This window comes from Danio rerio, chromosome 15 (genome assembly GCF_052040795.2).
Source record: "Danio rerio strain M-AB ecotype USA chromosome 15, GRCz13ab, whole genome shotgun sequence".
Taxonomy (NCBI): domain Eukaryota; kingdom Metazoa; phylum Chordata; class Actinopteri; order Cypriniformes; family Danionidae; genus Danio; species Danio rerio.
Window position 1 is genome coordinate 10519959 of NC_141035.1, and position 16153 is coordinate 10536111.

Sequence of the window (16153 nt, forward strand, 5' to 3'; positions counted from 1 at the left end):
GGGTTGGTTCCTCTAACAAGGAGGCTAAAGACCATGGCATCTAGCATTTGTTGCTAGAGCATATGTTGAGGTCAGAGGAGTGAGGTTTACCAGCATAGCATTTGACTAGCTGGCCTATGTTACTCTCAGCCACCTGAATCTTACTCCCATCCCGGACGAGTCCCCATGTGTAACCCACTGGTCCTACTGCGCCTAACCCTTGCTGAGCTGGGGTTGAATCGGCAATTCTTTGCACGGGAGTCGGTTGCTCCAAAAAAAAGGCTAAAGATCATGGCCTCTAGCGTCTATAGCTAGAGCACCTTTAGAGGTCAGAGTAAGGAGTTATCAGCATAGCACTTTGTTAGCTGGCCTCTGTTGCACTCACCACCCTAAACCTCATTCTCATTCTGGAAGAGCCCCAACGTGTAACCAACCAGTCCTACTGAACCCAACCCGCACTGAGCTGGGATTAAACCGGTGATTCTTTCCATAAGAGTCGGTTACTCTAACAGAGCACCTTTAAAGGAGAAGTGAGGTTTACCTGCATAGCGCTTGGCTAGCTGGCATCCGTTACACTAACCTAAGTGATCGGCACAGTTTTATTTTAGACCCTTGACACAGGTTTCAGGGTAAAAAGGTGGAATAATGTTTACTGTGTACTCTTCACTGCCTTTAGAATGGCTACATTTTACTTATCCTTTCAGAACAGATAATTATACTCTACTTGCACTGCTTTTTTGAAAATGGTACTTTTACCTGAATATTATTTATTATTACTCTCTCCACCAATGGTTTCCAGGATCGTACATTCAGTTATGTGATCATTTAAATACATCCAGTAATTTGATCATTCCAATGACGAGCTGTGATATTAGCGTAATTAGTGAAAAGTTTCATTCAAATGTTTATTTTGTTTTGTTAGCAGTTGAATTTATTTTATGCAAGTATAATATCACAAACATCACAAAGGACAGACATCTCAAATGTACCACATTTGACCATTTTACTGGCTTTGCTTTGCATATTGCTTCACAAAATCAGTACACAGAGCATAAATTAATGTTAGTAGAGCCACAAGTTCATTCTTTGTACATCGTTCGTCCACCTGCAAAACACGCAATAAATTAATAAATTAATTCACAAAGCGACCAAGAGTTGAACAGAAATACTTTACAGGAAAATCCACTCAATTAATGACATTTGTCCAAGTAGTTTTTTTTACCTCCTCGTTTCTGCCTCTCAACAAACTACAGCATAAGTTCTACTACAGCTCACACACAAGTATTATATTCATCTACTAGTACTCTGCCATTACAATACATTACATATTTTCAGAATAGAAAAAAGACATTAGGAAACCAATTTCAGCCCGTTTGGTCCACTTTATCTATGAACCAACACCAGTGCTGCTAAATGTCCCACAGTTTCACATCGTAAAATAATGGCAGTCTTAAAAAGCACATTTTTAAATAATCCACTCAACACATTCAGATCTAACAGACAATCTATACGCAAGGTCTATTTTACAAGTCCAGACCGCTCACGACCTTGTATGTAAAGGTTAGGCTAACTTAATACAAAATGGTTTTGGAATATGAAATGATGTGGAGTTCAAAGGCAAAAAAGCTCCCAAACTGCTAGAAATGGAGTATTCGGAGGTCCCAGCCCACCTTAAAATACTGAATGAAATGACAAATCCTACAGTCCTTTTGAGCGAACATTTATAATGGCCTATCATGAAATAAATATGGCTTTTTAAAAATCCTTAAAGCTTGAGAAAACACATATTTAAATATAAGGATTTATGTGCCCCTTCTGTTTTAACCCCTTCAGACCTGAATTATGTTCCAAATTTCAGAAAAACGGTGTCATGTGATGTCCATTGTAATGGACGCAGGGTCTGAAGGGGTTAATTCCTGTGACCTTTATTATAAACAGCATGCTCCTGTCAGCGCATTTACATAACAACAGTTCTCTAAAAAGTTTCACATACAGAATTCGACATCGTTAAAATTCTCCCAGTTTACTTGGTACTTGTACTAAGCATTTTAGACCAGTAGTTAATAATAAAAAATACAAAAAATAAAAATAAAAAATATGCATGACTGACATACGCTTTCGATGTGGCACGTGAACGCCCCTTAATGTCATAGTTCCCCCAAAATTAAAATTATTTACTAGCCCTCACCTTGTTCCAAGAGTTTCTTTCTTCTGTTGAACACAAAAGAAAATAATTTAAAGATAATTAAAAAATGTTCTACTATGGAATTAATGGCTACCAGTTTCCATCATTTTCAGAAAATCTTCTTCTGTGCTCAACAGATTGGAATACACTTAAGGGTGAGTGTTTTCATTTTTAGGTGAACTATCCCTTTAAGCTTTTTATTTTTTTTTCCACAAGAATTTGACTAGAACTAAAAACAGTTTTATTTTTGTTTTGTAAAATAATTGAAATGTATTAATTATAAATTTAAAATGCTGAATCTCCATACAGTCCCTCTGACAAACACATTAGCTTGAAGCGTTAACGAACAGTACTTGTTTATTCGTTTATGAATAGAGCGGTTATTGTTCATTTTGTATATGTAGGTTTGCTGTTACCTGTTCTGTATTAACAGCCAGGGAAGCCATTTGCATTTTAGGGTAAGATCGTCACATTATCCCTATTCAGACTGCATGCAAAGTAAAGGCATTGAATGGTTTAAAGTGAATATCTGTCAAGCTTAAGGGAGGCATATGTTTTTGATTAATATGTTCTGCCATATAACAAAGTCCATAATTTAGGTTAGGAGCATTTAAGTAAACTGAGCAAAACTGCACATCTTGCCAGGAAAGCATGGTTGTGTATTCAGTAGTAGATTTACTCTGAAGACCAGAGCGCACTCTTGCACAAAACTGCAAATACCCATGAAAAAGAAACCCAGGAAACCCCCATTATAAACAGAATAGTTAACTACTTTTATGGATTCATCGTGATCTATAAACACACGACTAGAGAATGGATTTATTTTAATCCCTTGACTGAGTTATGAGTTTCAAGTAAAAAAAAAAATTATGGGTGTTTTTTTTTCAATTGCTTTCAGATATAGCAGCATTTACTGCGCAGTCTTGGTTCACCAAAAAGCTACACAAACAGCTGTCATCATCACAGAAAAATTATCTTCAAATCTATTTTCCAATTCTGTTTTGAATGTGTTTTTGCGTATCTTGTCAGTGCACAATGGCACTGTGTAGTAAACTCTATTGAAACTGAAAGCACATGCTGGAGAATTAGAACCAGCTTTACTGACAATATGCACATAAAAATCACCTTCAATGATCTCTCAGCACACGTTTAGGTGGATCTGTAACCAGTCTGATTTGATAAATAGTTCACTCAATATGAAAAAAAAGTATTAGCTTGGAATTATTATAATTTTTTTTTTTGCATGTTTACAAATCTAAATGCTGTGACTTTAACTTTTCGTTCTGTAAAACTAAACACTAGTGTTGAGATCAGATTAGGGTTGGGTCGATAGACGAAGTCATCACCAATGGCCGATAGACCTTAATTTTTGTTTTTCATTTTTAAATGTTATCATATTTCTTTTTAGATTTTTGCCAGGTGAAATAGTTCATTAGAATGAATTAAACCTGTATAATCTCATTTTCTTTCTTCTGCTTAATACAAAATGAGAATCGTAGTAACCAAACAGTCGATGATAATCTCTGATGTCCATAGGATTTATTTTCTCCTATCAATTTCAAAATATTGCATCTTAAGTGTTCAGCAGAAGAGTGAGTCTCATACAGGCTAGAACAAGTCAAGGGTAAGAAAATGAATGGCTGAATATTAATTTCTGGGTGAACTGTCCCTTTAAGGTGTTATGGTATTACATTTTTTATTTTATTTTAAATAAGTATGTATAAAAACCACCTGCTTAAAGTGCTAGACAAGTTTGAGGTGACAGAATTTTCATTTTTGAGTGAACTATCTTTCTAGAGACCATATGAAGTCAAACTTTTCTTGCTGCTTGTTAGCTTTGCATTTACATTGCATGACGCACACATATTATTAATCTGAGTTTGGTTTAAGAGAGAGGGGCTGCGTCCAAAATCACCTACTACTCTAGTAGGTACTACATTGGAATTTGAATTTACTACACGATAGGGCTGGGCGATATGGCAAAAAATGCAATCTCGATAATTATTTTCCATACTGAACGATAACTGTATATATTTTGATATTTAATGCTTTCATATTTAAAAGAGTATCCTTACAATGTCTGAAGCCACAAAAATTAGAGGGTCAGTTAAATGGCGTAACGTAATTTCGGTGGGCAAAAAATTAGGTACATCTCTAATATCAACACACTTTTAGAGTCCTATTGTTGGACATTTCTGCTGTGGGATTGGCTCTTAGATCAATATAGAGTATATATAAAAAGTCCAGAGCTTATCATTGTTATTGACATGATTTTTATCTTTATTCACTACAATATCGTATCAGCCCAGCCCTACTACACGACTTTTAGAAAAGTACGTTCTATATAGTATTCTCTCATGGTGCATTATGGTATAGCGAAGCGTCCATCAGATGTGTACTTCAGAATCTTGCTGGAGATAGGTCAACATATACAGTTTTTCGAATACTCTGAGTTTGAACATACCACTTGGCTGTCATACTGTTTTTAATGTACTATATAGTATGATAGTATGCGATTTCAGGTGCAGCCATGGTCATTTTCCAATTTTAGCAAAGCAATAGAGGGAAAAATTATGAAGAAATGTTATGCTATGTTAGGACACTGGGCCTCATTCACTAATAAATGCATACGTTTTTGTGTTGATGTGCACATTTGAACTTCTCATGAAAACTTTCCATCTAATTCACAAAATATACATACATACTGTGAAAATACTTAAAAAAATGAGTAGGGCCATTGCCTTAAATATTAAGTATTTCTGTTCCAACTTAGAACTATTAAGTTCACTTAATTTTCATAACTATGTACATAGTTTATTTACTTAATCGTGTTAAGGCCGTGTTTATTATTTTTTTTAAATCAACTAATCACTTGTTATTGTGTATATACATAAGCTTGTCCTTAAAATAGTGAATTTGCAGTGTTTTAAATAAGTGGCTGTGTGCGCGAGATTAGTAATTTAAATAGAACGCAGTAACCAGCTCCACATAAGCAAAGGGCTCAAACTCAATTCCTGGAGGGTCACGGCTCTGCACAGTTTTGCTTTAACCCTATCAAATACAGCTAATTGAAATAATTGTCATGAGCACCTTCATTAGTAAGATCAGCTATGTTTGGTCAGGCTTGAAGCAAAACTGTTGGACAAAACAAGTTGGAGCTAAAATCTGCAGGACACTGGACCTCCAGGACCGAGTTTAAAACCACTGCTATAGAGAAAGAAGCCAAAAAAAAAAAAAAAAACTTAAACAATAATTAATGTGAGGATTTGCTAGCAGAGATTAAAGCAAGAAAAAAGTTGCATAAATCAGTAAGGAATAGGGCAACCTAAAGCGATTGAACAGCCGTTTGTCACTCTCAGCAAACATCTGCGCTCTCTGTAAAGACGAGTTCTGACTTTACATTGTGTTTCCACTGGCACTTTGTGAGTGCAGTGGAATGAGCGCTTTCAATTCATTCGTACTGAAGTTGAGCGTAGACTATAAAATGCACAAGATGTGTCACTCCTATAGTTTTGAATGGAGAAAAGTGTAACAGTCATTATTGCATATGAAGCCTGACCTTCTAGTAAAGAGACCAATCATGGACCGCTATAGACTTCTTCAGGTTCTCCAGGTGAGAGGCTCAGTCCAGAAATGAGTTTCTGCAGATTTTGTGTGACTTAAACGTTCAGAAATTAAACTAAAGACTCAGTTGTTGTTTTAACTTGATTGGTGATTCCAAAAATGAAATTTAATCGTAAGCTTGGCAAGCAATCGTTGAGAATTTGATGTTTCCCCATTCAAACAGAACGCCCGAGCATACTGCCCGAGAGGTGTTTCAAAGATGGCCGCCGAGTGAAATGACTTGCCTTAAAGCAAGGATGTTAAGCTCAATTCCTGGAGGGCCGCAGCCCTGCACAGTTTAGTTCCAACCCTAATTAAACACACCTGGTCAGGCTTATTTGAAACCTACTAGTAAGTGTATTGAAGCAGGGTTAGAACTAAACTCTGCAGGCCTGTGGCCCTCCAGTAATTGAGTTTGACATCCCTGCCTTAAAGGGACTTTGGCGCAATGCACTGTGTTAGTGTTGATGCTAATCTACCAATGAATGAATTGGATTTTTTCTCACTGCTGTGCACGTTTTGCAAAAATCTGTACGTATGCATGTTTAATGATTGTGACCCAATGTCTGAAGTTATTAACTCAACACCTATAAGGATTTTTTACAAGCATTCCTGCATTGCTTAGTTGTAATTTAAAAACGACCATCTCTCCTAATAAATTGCGATTCAAGTTGGTAGGCAGACCATAGTTCCTTCAGAAAAGCATTTGCATGATGTGCTGTTCTGCCCTTATAACACTGTTAAAGTGGCATATCTGCCTAACTAGTGCCACCAAATAGATTTGTAACAGTACTGAGTGTCAAACAGGTTTCCTGAATGCTCTTCTTGTACGTCATTGGTTAAATAGTCCCCCCCAAACTCATGCCATTGGCTGAGCTGTGTTGCCATGCCAGGCTAGCCGGGATGCTCAAACAAACAGAGCAATGTTTTGAAACAGTCACAGTGTTTACAGTTTTCAGGGAGGATCAAATGGCTTACTTGGTTCTCTTTGACTTTTAAGCTGAAGAAAGTATTTCACATAAAAAAAAATGCACACATTACTATTAACTAGATTATGATTTTCAACATACCACAGAAGAAGTCGCTCACTCTCAGAAAGAGCAAGTAGCTAAAATTTTGTCGCACTGAACTTTGAAGTTTAACATGTCTCTAACATGCATAGCATCACAGTCCAGGAGGCTGAGGGATTTTAGTCCTTTAAAGGAGTTAGTTGGATTCATGGCTTTAGTTGCTGCATCATTCGCTATTTTGTCCCAGTTTCTATCAGCGTGTAACTGTATAAGAGCATTTGGACTGACAGTAAGGAACACATTTAATGTAGACAGTTGAACGTCATCAGGACTTGATGCCTTTAGCCGGTTCGCTTGACTGCCGCACATCTGTCCACTCCTGCATGGTGTTCTGGAGGGCCTGCGTCTTCTCTTTGTCCACTTGCACATAGTCCACTTTTTCATCTGAGGTGACTGAAGAGGTGGACGGCTGTAAGAGAGAAAATAAAGGGTATAGATTTCGCAAATACAATTCTGACTTACATTTCAAAACTTTTTTTTTTAATTCTACATTTTAGGATTATGACATAGATTGTTTTAAAATGGCAATATCATTGGTCCATGAATAGTTCCTGCTTGTCTTAAAACTTTCGGAACTAGCAAGAGGTGATTCAGTCATAAGTAATGTTAACATAGCTGTCATGGCTGTCAGTATCAACATGTGGAACTTTCTGGATTTTCAGAAGCTTTGGAAATAAAGATCTAAAATAGGAAATACATTACGACTATTGTTATTGTTTACATCCCTCGAAATGGTCTATGAAAATTGGCCTCTAACTCAAAGATAAGTTTCCTTAAAGAGGATTTTTAAGTAAACGTATATATATATTTTTTTTTTGGATAAAGTTTTACAATAAGTACGCAGTTAGCTTGGATATATAAAATGTAGACTATGTGAGCAATTGGTCACTTGTTTTAATTTCTGTCCAGAGAAGTCATGTTTTGATCCTCTATTGGTGTCACACAATCATGTGATGCGATTTCGCAGGTCATAGTTCACCAAGCTTGAACTTTCCAATGCAGCGAAATGCGAAACTTGCCGCAAGACCTTACGTTTCCAGTCTGATCCATTCACTTGTGTATGAATGGAAGTCTATGGGGAGAAAAGTGCAGCGTTACCGCAGCTTCATTCATATAAATTATGTATGATCTCATTCGCCTCCTTTTAAAAAGTCTTACATTTTCGTCAACTAAACTCAAACGAATTAGCTACTAAACTCACAAAACATAGTTACATTTACTCATGAGATCAGGCTGGGATTTCTGAGTTTACATCTTATGAGTTTATCTAACTCTAATTCTATTTGTCATCTGAATTGCATTTCTATTTTTCATGATTGTAAGTTCATAGGCTGTATAAACTTGCAATACTGAGAAAATATTCCAGTGTCCACATATGAAATTCTGTTGGATGGTTCTGCGAAAAGAGGTGGAATACAGCAAGATGATTAATACAATATTGATACAACAAGCAAGATTTTCTTTAACAGAGATGTCACTTTTTTAATCTCTATTGCTCTCATGTATTTACATGAAGTGAATTAACAGGTCAGAGTTCATCAAGCTTGAAACTGTAGTGTTTCTCCCACTACCAATAAACTTGTGGTGAACGGTTAAAATTTTAATTTTTTAATTTTTTAATGAATCCTTTTACAGCATCGATGTTGTAATGTAATTAAAATATAATCAGTGAAATAGACATAAGTATTAAATTAGCTGTTTAAGTGTAAAACGAGATGAAAAGCAGCGCTGTTAGGATCAGCAGGCTAGTGTAGAAACTCCATTGAAAATAATGGGGTCAAATAAATGTTCATATTTGAAAGTGCTTTTTTGTACATTCAGAAACCCACTTTATATTGTATATCAATCAGGCAGTGAAGATAATTGATTTTTAAAGAAAACAGACGTGCTGATTTTGTAATGACATACAGTACACCGGAAGCATTTGACCCAGGTTACTGAAAAATTAAAAGTCCTTCTGCATACACCCAATTGAAATGCATGTTTTCAATATGGCACCATTTTATTCATGAAAGTCTATGGGGTGAAAAACATTAAGTTGTGAATAATTAATTCTTGTTTATTCTGTGACAAAAGTGATAGAAACAAACCACTAAAAGTGCCATGTTTCAGATATATTGAACATTGAGCAATTTTCTACATATCTTTTTTGTCTTGGCGTTGCATTGAAGGATTGATAATGTGTGTTTGATTGAAAGACCTTTTAACTAATAAACATACCTTTCTGTGTGGACCAGGAGAACCAGGCTGAAAGTCCAGAGCCAGATAGTCCACATTACCACAATTCCTCGGTGCAGGACTGCTGGTACCACTCATCGCTGGGGAGGTAGAGACTGGGTTTTGCTACATTTAAAAAAATAAATAAAATAGCTGCCTGAAACATTGTGCAGAATGTTATATGCACAGAAATCCAATCTTGAAGTTATCTGGTTAGGCTCAGCGACTAAAGCTGATGTCATTTCCTCACCATTGCCACATAGTTCTCCTCACTGTCTGCAGAATCAGTGCTGGTGATGCTCTGGGTTGAGATGGGTCGACAGTGCTGTGACGAGATGGAGTTCATAGGCCTGTAATAAAAATGAAGCAGTTTAACTCCACATTACAAATGATATCAACAAGTCAACATTTGAAGTGGATAAAAACCTTTCCCTAAAGTTTTCCTAAAACTATTTAAAAACACAGATTCTTGTCTTAGAAATATTTAAAAAACTATTTTGATCCACTTCAATTGTTGGCTAGTTTAACTAGTCTCAAATTCACGGTCATAAACAGTGTGAAATGTTGTGCTTTGGTTTTGTTTAAAATCACTTTTATTATAGACGAACAGAAAAACAATATTATTGTGCCTGAAATGTAAACCACTCAATATTAAAATTATAGTTCACCCCAAAAAATGGAAATTTACTCCAAGGTTCCAAACCTCTATGTATTCCTTATTTCTGTTGAAAACAAGATTTTTTTGAAGAAAGCTGTAAACCTGTAACCATTGACTTCCATAGGAGAAACAAATGCTATGGAGGTCAATAGTTACACGATTTCAACACTTTTCAAAATATCTTATCGTACGTTCAACAGAAGAAGAAACTGAAAGGTTTTAAATGTGAAGGTTTTGAGTAAATAGAGTGAATTTTTTGGGGAGAACTATCGTTTTAACTTTTTGACTATTATGTAAAATCAATATCAAATTTGCAAGCTCTTAAGGTTTCTGCAAACTGGTATGATTTTCAATCACACTTATGGTCAGCGTTTTTTGGGGAGATTCACACCCAAACAATTTTCACTAGCGATAAGCAGAGTGAATGTACAAAACCCCTCCCTAACGTTAGATGGAGCTTAACGGAAAAACAAAAATAACCTGGTACACAAGGTTGAACTTTTGTTGAATATTTTTTTATTATGGTGGACAAAACAAAAAAAGAGCCTGAGGAATTTTTTTAATTAAGGTTTTACGCGTCAGCGTGCCAGCTTACATTGGTGCCTGTTTAATCACGAGCCTGACTAAAGCCTGATCTCATTTACAATACATAAAAATATATTTTTGACAGGCTTATTCCTGTCTAGCGCCTAAACATTTTGTAAATTGGCAAATCTAGGGCAATTCTAGGGCAAACCATGTGGTCAATTGGTTAAAGCGCGGTAAAGCATTGACACCGGCGACCTGGATTTCAAACGCACCTCGGCAAAGTGTTTTTATTTTTGTTGTTTTATCAAAATAAAAAGACTAATTTAAACTTATGGTACCCTCGCCACCATAGCATGATGATTCTTATGAAACATGAATCTTCAGTATTTGTTGTAAGTCACTCAACAAAATAAGGCGATTCTTTACATTTTTTGAGCTACTCTGTCAAGTCTTGTTGTACTGTTCAGAGGACATCCTGGTCTTTTTAGTGATATGTCATTTGATTGGCTGGCATGCTACGAACCACTTCTTACACTGCATCCAAAATGGCCGACATACAAAAAAAAGCACATTTTTTGGGAAGGAGATAGGTATGTAAAATTGAGCTTTTTAGATGTTTTTTTTTTTTTTACTATTAATATTACTTATATTTTTGTTTATTAAATCAGGAACAATACATTTGGCTTACAAACCTGTTAACTTGTTTGTGTTTCAAAATATCATCCTTTTTTAAATGTACACTATAGTGGACACAAGGACCATCTTGATGTAATTAATGACTGCATGTTGTAGGCAGGCAGAGAACTGTTGCCAGAACTGAAGCAGAGAGGATTCTTTATAAAATATTTGACGGAGACTCTGATTTAGAGTCTGACAATCAGACAATTAAAAAATTAGAGACAATTACAGAATGAATTTTTTTTTTTTTTTTTTTTTGAGTTCGGCTCTCTTTCAGACTAAACTGTTTCAGGAATTTCAATACAAAAGGAAAAAAATGGCTTTTGTTTTGATTTTGTTACATTATTACTGGATTAATATCCCTTTACAGCCATATCCTGTACTGTTTTTTTATTGTCTGAGTGGCGGTCGTTTTGAACTAAAATGGTCCTGTGGTCCACTACAGTGGACATGCGGTAAAATTAAAAATAAAAACAAAATGTAAAAACTCTAAATTGTAGATTTTTTTTTAACCCAAAGGATGTAGGAAATCACAGAAAAAAAAATTCTTTGGGTCTCAGGAGAATATACATTTTTAATAAATTGTTAAAATCCAGAGACAGATGTGTATACTATGAATTTATATGAAATTCACTTTATATGACTAAAAAGTGGCCATAAACGACTATTTTCTCAATTGAAATGAGTAGCGGCTTGGATCCAGAAACAGTATTCCATATGTCCTTGACACATCACGAATTGACAAGCGGATTGCAGATGCACAGAATGCGATATCGATGCTGAAACGATATATTGTGCGCCCACAATTTATTCATTTAATTTTCCTTCGTCACATCAGGTCGCCACATCGACAGTGACCTTCTCGCTGTAAGGCAACAGTGCTAACCACTGAGCCACCCAACATCACCAGCATTAACTTAAATTTTTATGTAAATTTTAAAAGTAAAGCTTTATTTTTGTTCGGATTACAGTTAAAAACTGTTTTTATTTACTTTAAAGTAACATACTTCTTGGATAGTGATCTGATGTTTTGGAGGTCACAGTGAAACAATAACTTAGGGTTTGCTCATGACTAGGAGAGGTCTGCAAGGGTCGCTATGTTAAAAACAAATTTTTCTGAAACTATTTTGGAATTTTTTTCAGATCCTTTTGGGCATTTTTTATGTTAACTTTTATGTTGTAATAATTCAATTTGTTATTTTTTTTTATTAATATTTATGGCTAAATAATTAACATTAAAAATGATAAGCTTTTCTGGTGTTTTGAGGAAAGAATTTTGCTTTGGTTTCATAAACATCCACATGCATTTTTACTAACTGGAGGGGACTTTATTCATTCATTCACTTTTTTTTTAGCTTAGTGCCTTTAATAATCTGGGGTCGCCACAGCGGAATAAATCGCCAACTTATCCAGCACATGTTTTACGCAGCGGATGTCCTTCCAGCTGCAACCCATCTCTGGGAAACATCCATACACACTCTTTTACACTCATACTCTATACACAATTTAGCCTACCCAATCCGGAGGGGACTTTAATATTACTTTGAATTATTGTATTGATAGATGGCCTCTAAAGCATATGGGTTCATTTAATACAAATTTCAAAACTTTTATGCAAAAATTTGATTTAACTGACATAAGGAGAATCATTTGTCCTAGTCGATGTTCTTAAATGGGGTAACAACAGTGGAACAAGTCCTGCATAGACTCTTTTTGGGAGCATTCTGAAAGAGAATGTTTTGGTAGACTTTCTAGTTACTCCCTTAACAGATCACAAGGTAATTTGTGTGAATATAAAATTTTCCCCTTTTGGGACACAACATCAAATGTTACACCACAACATGAATTTTATTTAAAACATGAAGCAGTCAAATTGGAAATAATAAAATTAATATATTCCATTGGGATTTGAAAAAAAAAAAAAAAAAAAAAAAACAGCTTTTAAAAAGTATTGGGAACTTCCAAATTATAAAGTGGGCAAATATTTAAGATCTTTTGGCATTTTTTTGTCTAAACATAAGAGAGTCTTGGAGAAGCAAATTGTATAAGAGATCACCTCTCTTTCCATGATTTCACCCAATAGACTTTTACCTCAGGAACTTGTAAATGTGATTTAAAGTGTCAGCTGGATGATTTACAGTTGAATTGAGAATTATTAGCCCCCCTGTTTATTTTGCCCCAGTTTTTTCCAGCACATTTCTAAACATAATAGTTTTAATAACTCATTTCTAATAACTGATTTATTTTATCTTTGCCATGATAAAAGTAACTTATATTTCACTAGATATTTTTTAAAACACTTTTATACACCTTTAAGTGACATTTAAAAGCTTAACTAGGTTAATGAGGTTAACTAGGCAGGCTAGGGTAATTAGGCAAGTTATTATATAATGATGGTTTGATCTGTATATGATCAAAAAATATATATATAGTTTAAAGGGTTTATAAATTTTGACCTTAACATGTTGTTTTTAATTAAAACAGCTTTTATTCTAGCCAAAACAAAGCAAATAAGACTTTCTCCAGAAGAAAACAAACATTACCAATTTCCTTGCTCAAACATAATTTTGGAAATATTTAAAAAAGAAAAAAAAATTACAGGGGGCTAATAATTCTGACTTTAACTGTATATAAACAAAGCAGAAGGTGCATTTGTCAGGTCTGGAATTAAGTGGTTGGAACAAGGGGAACAAAATTCCACATTTTTTTTCCCTTTTAAGACAGATAGGTAAAAAAATAAATTAATAATAAATTCAACAGCTTAATTTAAATGGCTTGATTATAAATCATCCACTAATAATTTCTTAGTTTTGATATAACTTTTATTCTAATCTTTACAAATCAAATTACTGCAATGATTTTGCTACATTTTTTCTATATTCTCTTAAAGATATTAATAAAATCAGTGAATGGGACAGAGAATAGTGTGATCAAAGAAGTCTAAGGGTGCTTTCACACCTGTGAATCGATTCAATTGTTCCGAAACGGGGATTACAATTGTTACATTGTTGGTCTTTGTTCTTGGTGCGGTTCGCTTTAACATGGCAAAGTTTCTAAATGGACCAAAAGAGCTAAAACAAGTCACGTGTGAGTAAACTCTCCTCAGAGTTTTATGGTTTATTTTGCAGAGTCTCGCTCAGCTGAGCTGTCAGAGGGATGGTGGTGGTTTGGTGGTGTTTGAGAGGATGCGCGCGACGTGTCTGAAGAGCGAAGAGGGATGCAGTAAGGAGGGGTGAGTAGGGTGTGCGACGTATTTGAGGACCGGGAGGGAGAGGCGCGACTCTCGAAACTTCCGGGAGACTTGGGATGTCTGTTGAATGATCTCCCGCCCTACTCATAATTATCTCTTCACATAGCCGTATGCCTATTACATATGCATAAAACACTGTGATATAACCGGGCTCGGATCCTATCGCTTTCTCACTAAAATTGATCTGCTCCAGAGTCCGTTTCAGTCGAGCCGAGACCACCTCATTCAAACGATCTAGGAGCGATTGTTTTGGGGCGGATCCGAGCGATTGGTGGTTTCACATATGCCAAATGAACCGTGCTAACTCGGCAAACGAGACTCCGAAACAAAAGTCTAGGTGTGAAAGCACCCTTCAAGTGTTAGTAAAATGTTAAGTACAGCAAGGACTTTCAAAGCACAACATATGCTTGGTTATGAATGACAAAGGTGCTTGACTTAAAATTATGGCGCTTTAAAAAGTATTAAAATTTTTATTTTTTTCTAAATTGTGAGAGAGACTCACATAGGCCTTGTCCAAGACATGGTAATAGGACTCTTGAAAGGAAGTTCATCAATGATGCCATTGTTCCTCAAATCGAGAGGTGTTGGTTTTGCTGCAAAACAAAGTTAAACAATCTTTTATGTTTTAAAAGATACACATTTTAGCATTTTACCAAACGTTATTAAAGTTACAGAAGACAAACACGAGTAGTTTTGCCAGTGCTCACCTGTCCTTGGTTTCAGGTTGCGGTTGATTGGTGGTGGTGTGACGTCGCTGAGACGCCCCGGTCGGAGACACAATGATGCTGTACTACCCTTCCTGGCCGGTAATGTTGCCGAGAAACCTGGGAAATCAAAATGGTGAGGACCTGGGCTCATGGGAATATAGTTATTTTTGGGACTGTCAGCCAGGGCAGCACTGAGAGGGGAGGAGGACGAGCCGGGATTCATGGGTACATAGTTATCATCAGAGCCGGCACTATCAGAGCGGGTCAATGGGGCTTTAGTTCTCTGTAAAAGAAAGAAGAACAATCCAGCTTACACAGTTTCCAGATCAGTGGTGGAAACCACTGTGACACACACCATTTGTTCCTGCGTACTTTGAATAGACTTGTTATTGTCAGTTTGTGACTTTGTGAGTTATGAGGTCATTATCAGGAAATGGTGCCATTTGTGTCTTTATGACTTACTAGAGCTATAATTAACAGGACACTGAACTTAATCACTGGTGATCTGTACTTACACACTATAGATGTGATTCTTTATATTTAAAGTTAATTGTAGAATAAAATATAATAAACAAAATCTTTTTGTGCCAATTATGGTGTCTAAAGAAATGTAAAATAAGAGAAAGAATCACACATGTATAATTAAATTTATTACACTGCACAAAGCACTTACCGTGAAAAATGTGCTCTGTTACAATTATATTTGTAAAGCTATTAGATCTTTTTCTTCTGACCTTTTAACATTCAACTTCAAAAAATACCCACTTGGGTTTATGCTGCTAAAGTTGATTTCTTACAATGAATGATGTTATCATTTAGCATGTCATAATTTTGCCCAGTATGATGCGATTCTGGATTAAAATCTACACCCACCGGCCACTTTATTAGGTACACCTTACTAGTACCGGGTTGGACTACATTTTGTCTTCAGACCTGCCTTAATCCATAGTGGCACAGATTTAACAAGCTACTGGAAATATTCCTCAGAGATTTTGCTCCATATTGACATGATAGCATTACACAGTTGCTGTAGATTTGTCAGCTGCACATCCATGATGCAAATCTCCTGTTCCACCACATCCCAAAAGTGCTCTATTGGATTGGGTTCTGGTGACTGTGGAAGCGATTTGAGAATAGTGAACTGACATGTTCATCTGGTGTGGTCTTCTGCTGCTGTAGCCCATCCGCCTTAAGGACTTGTTGTGCATTCAGAAATGCTCTTCTGCATACCTCGGTTGTAACGAGTGGTTATGTGAGTTACTGTTGCCTTTCAAACCA

At 35.8% G+C, this 16153-nt stretch overlaps 1 protein-coding gene across 4 annotated transcripts in view; it reads right to left on the reverse strand.

Annotated features, from left to right (window-relative positions):
* Positions 1-859: 859 nt before the first annotated feature.
* The window catches only part of gab2 (GRB2-associated binding protein 2), a 153106-nt gene continuing 137812 nt past the window's right edge, over positions 860-16153 (reverse strand). Inside the window, exons 6-11 of one of the 4 annotated variants that reach the window (XR_015509054.1) lie at positions 14876-15158; positions 14671-14761; positions 9305-9404; positions 9058-9180; positions 6838-7246; positions 860-1084 (exon numbers count right to left, since the gene is read on the reverse strand). Coding sequence is in view for 1 of the 4 variants with exons in the window: in XM_087283714.1 (XP_087139840.1) it covers positions 7103-7246; positions 9058-9180; positions 9305-9404; positions 14671-14761; positions 14876-15158 (741 nt within the window). In the remaining 3 variants the exon portion in view is untranslated. Of the gene's footprint in view, positions 7247-9057; positions 9181-9304; positions 9405-14670; positions 14762-14875; positions 15755-16153 lie in introns of those variants that run through there. The other 3 variants (XR_015509053.1, XM_087283714.1, XR_015509055.1) reach the window with 3 other exon arrangements.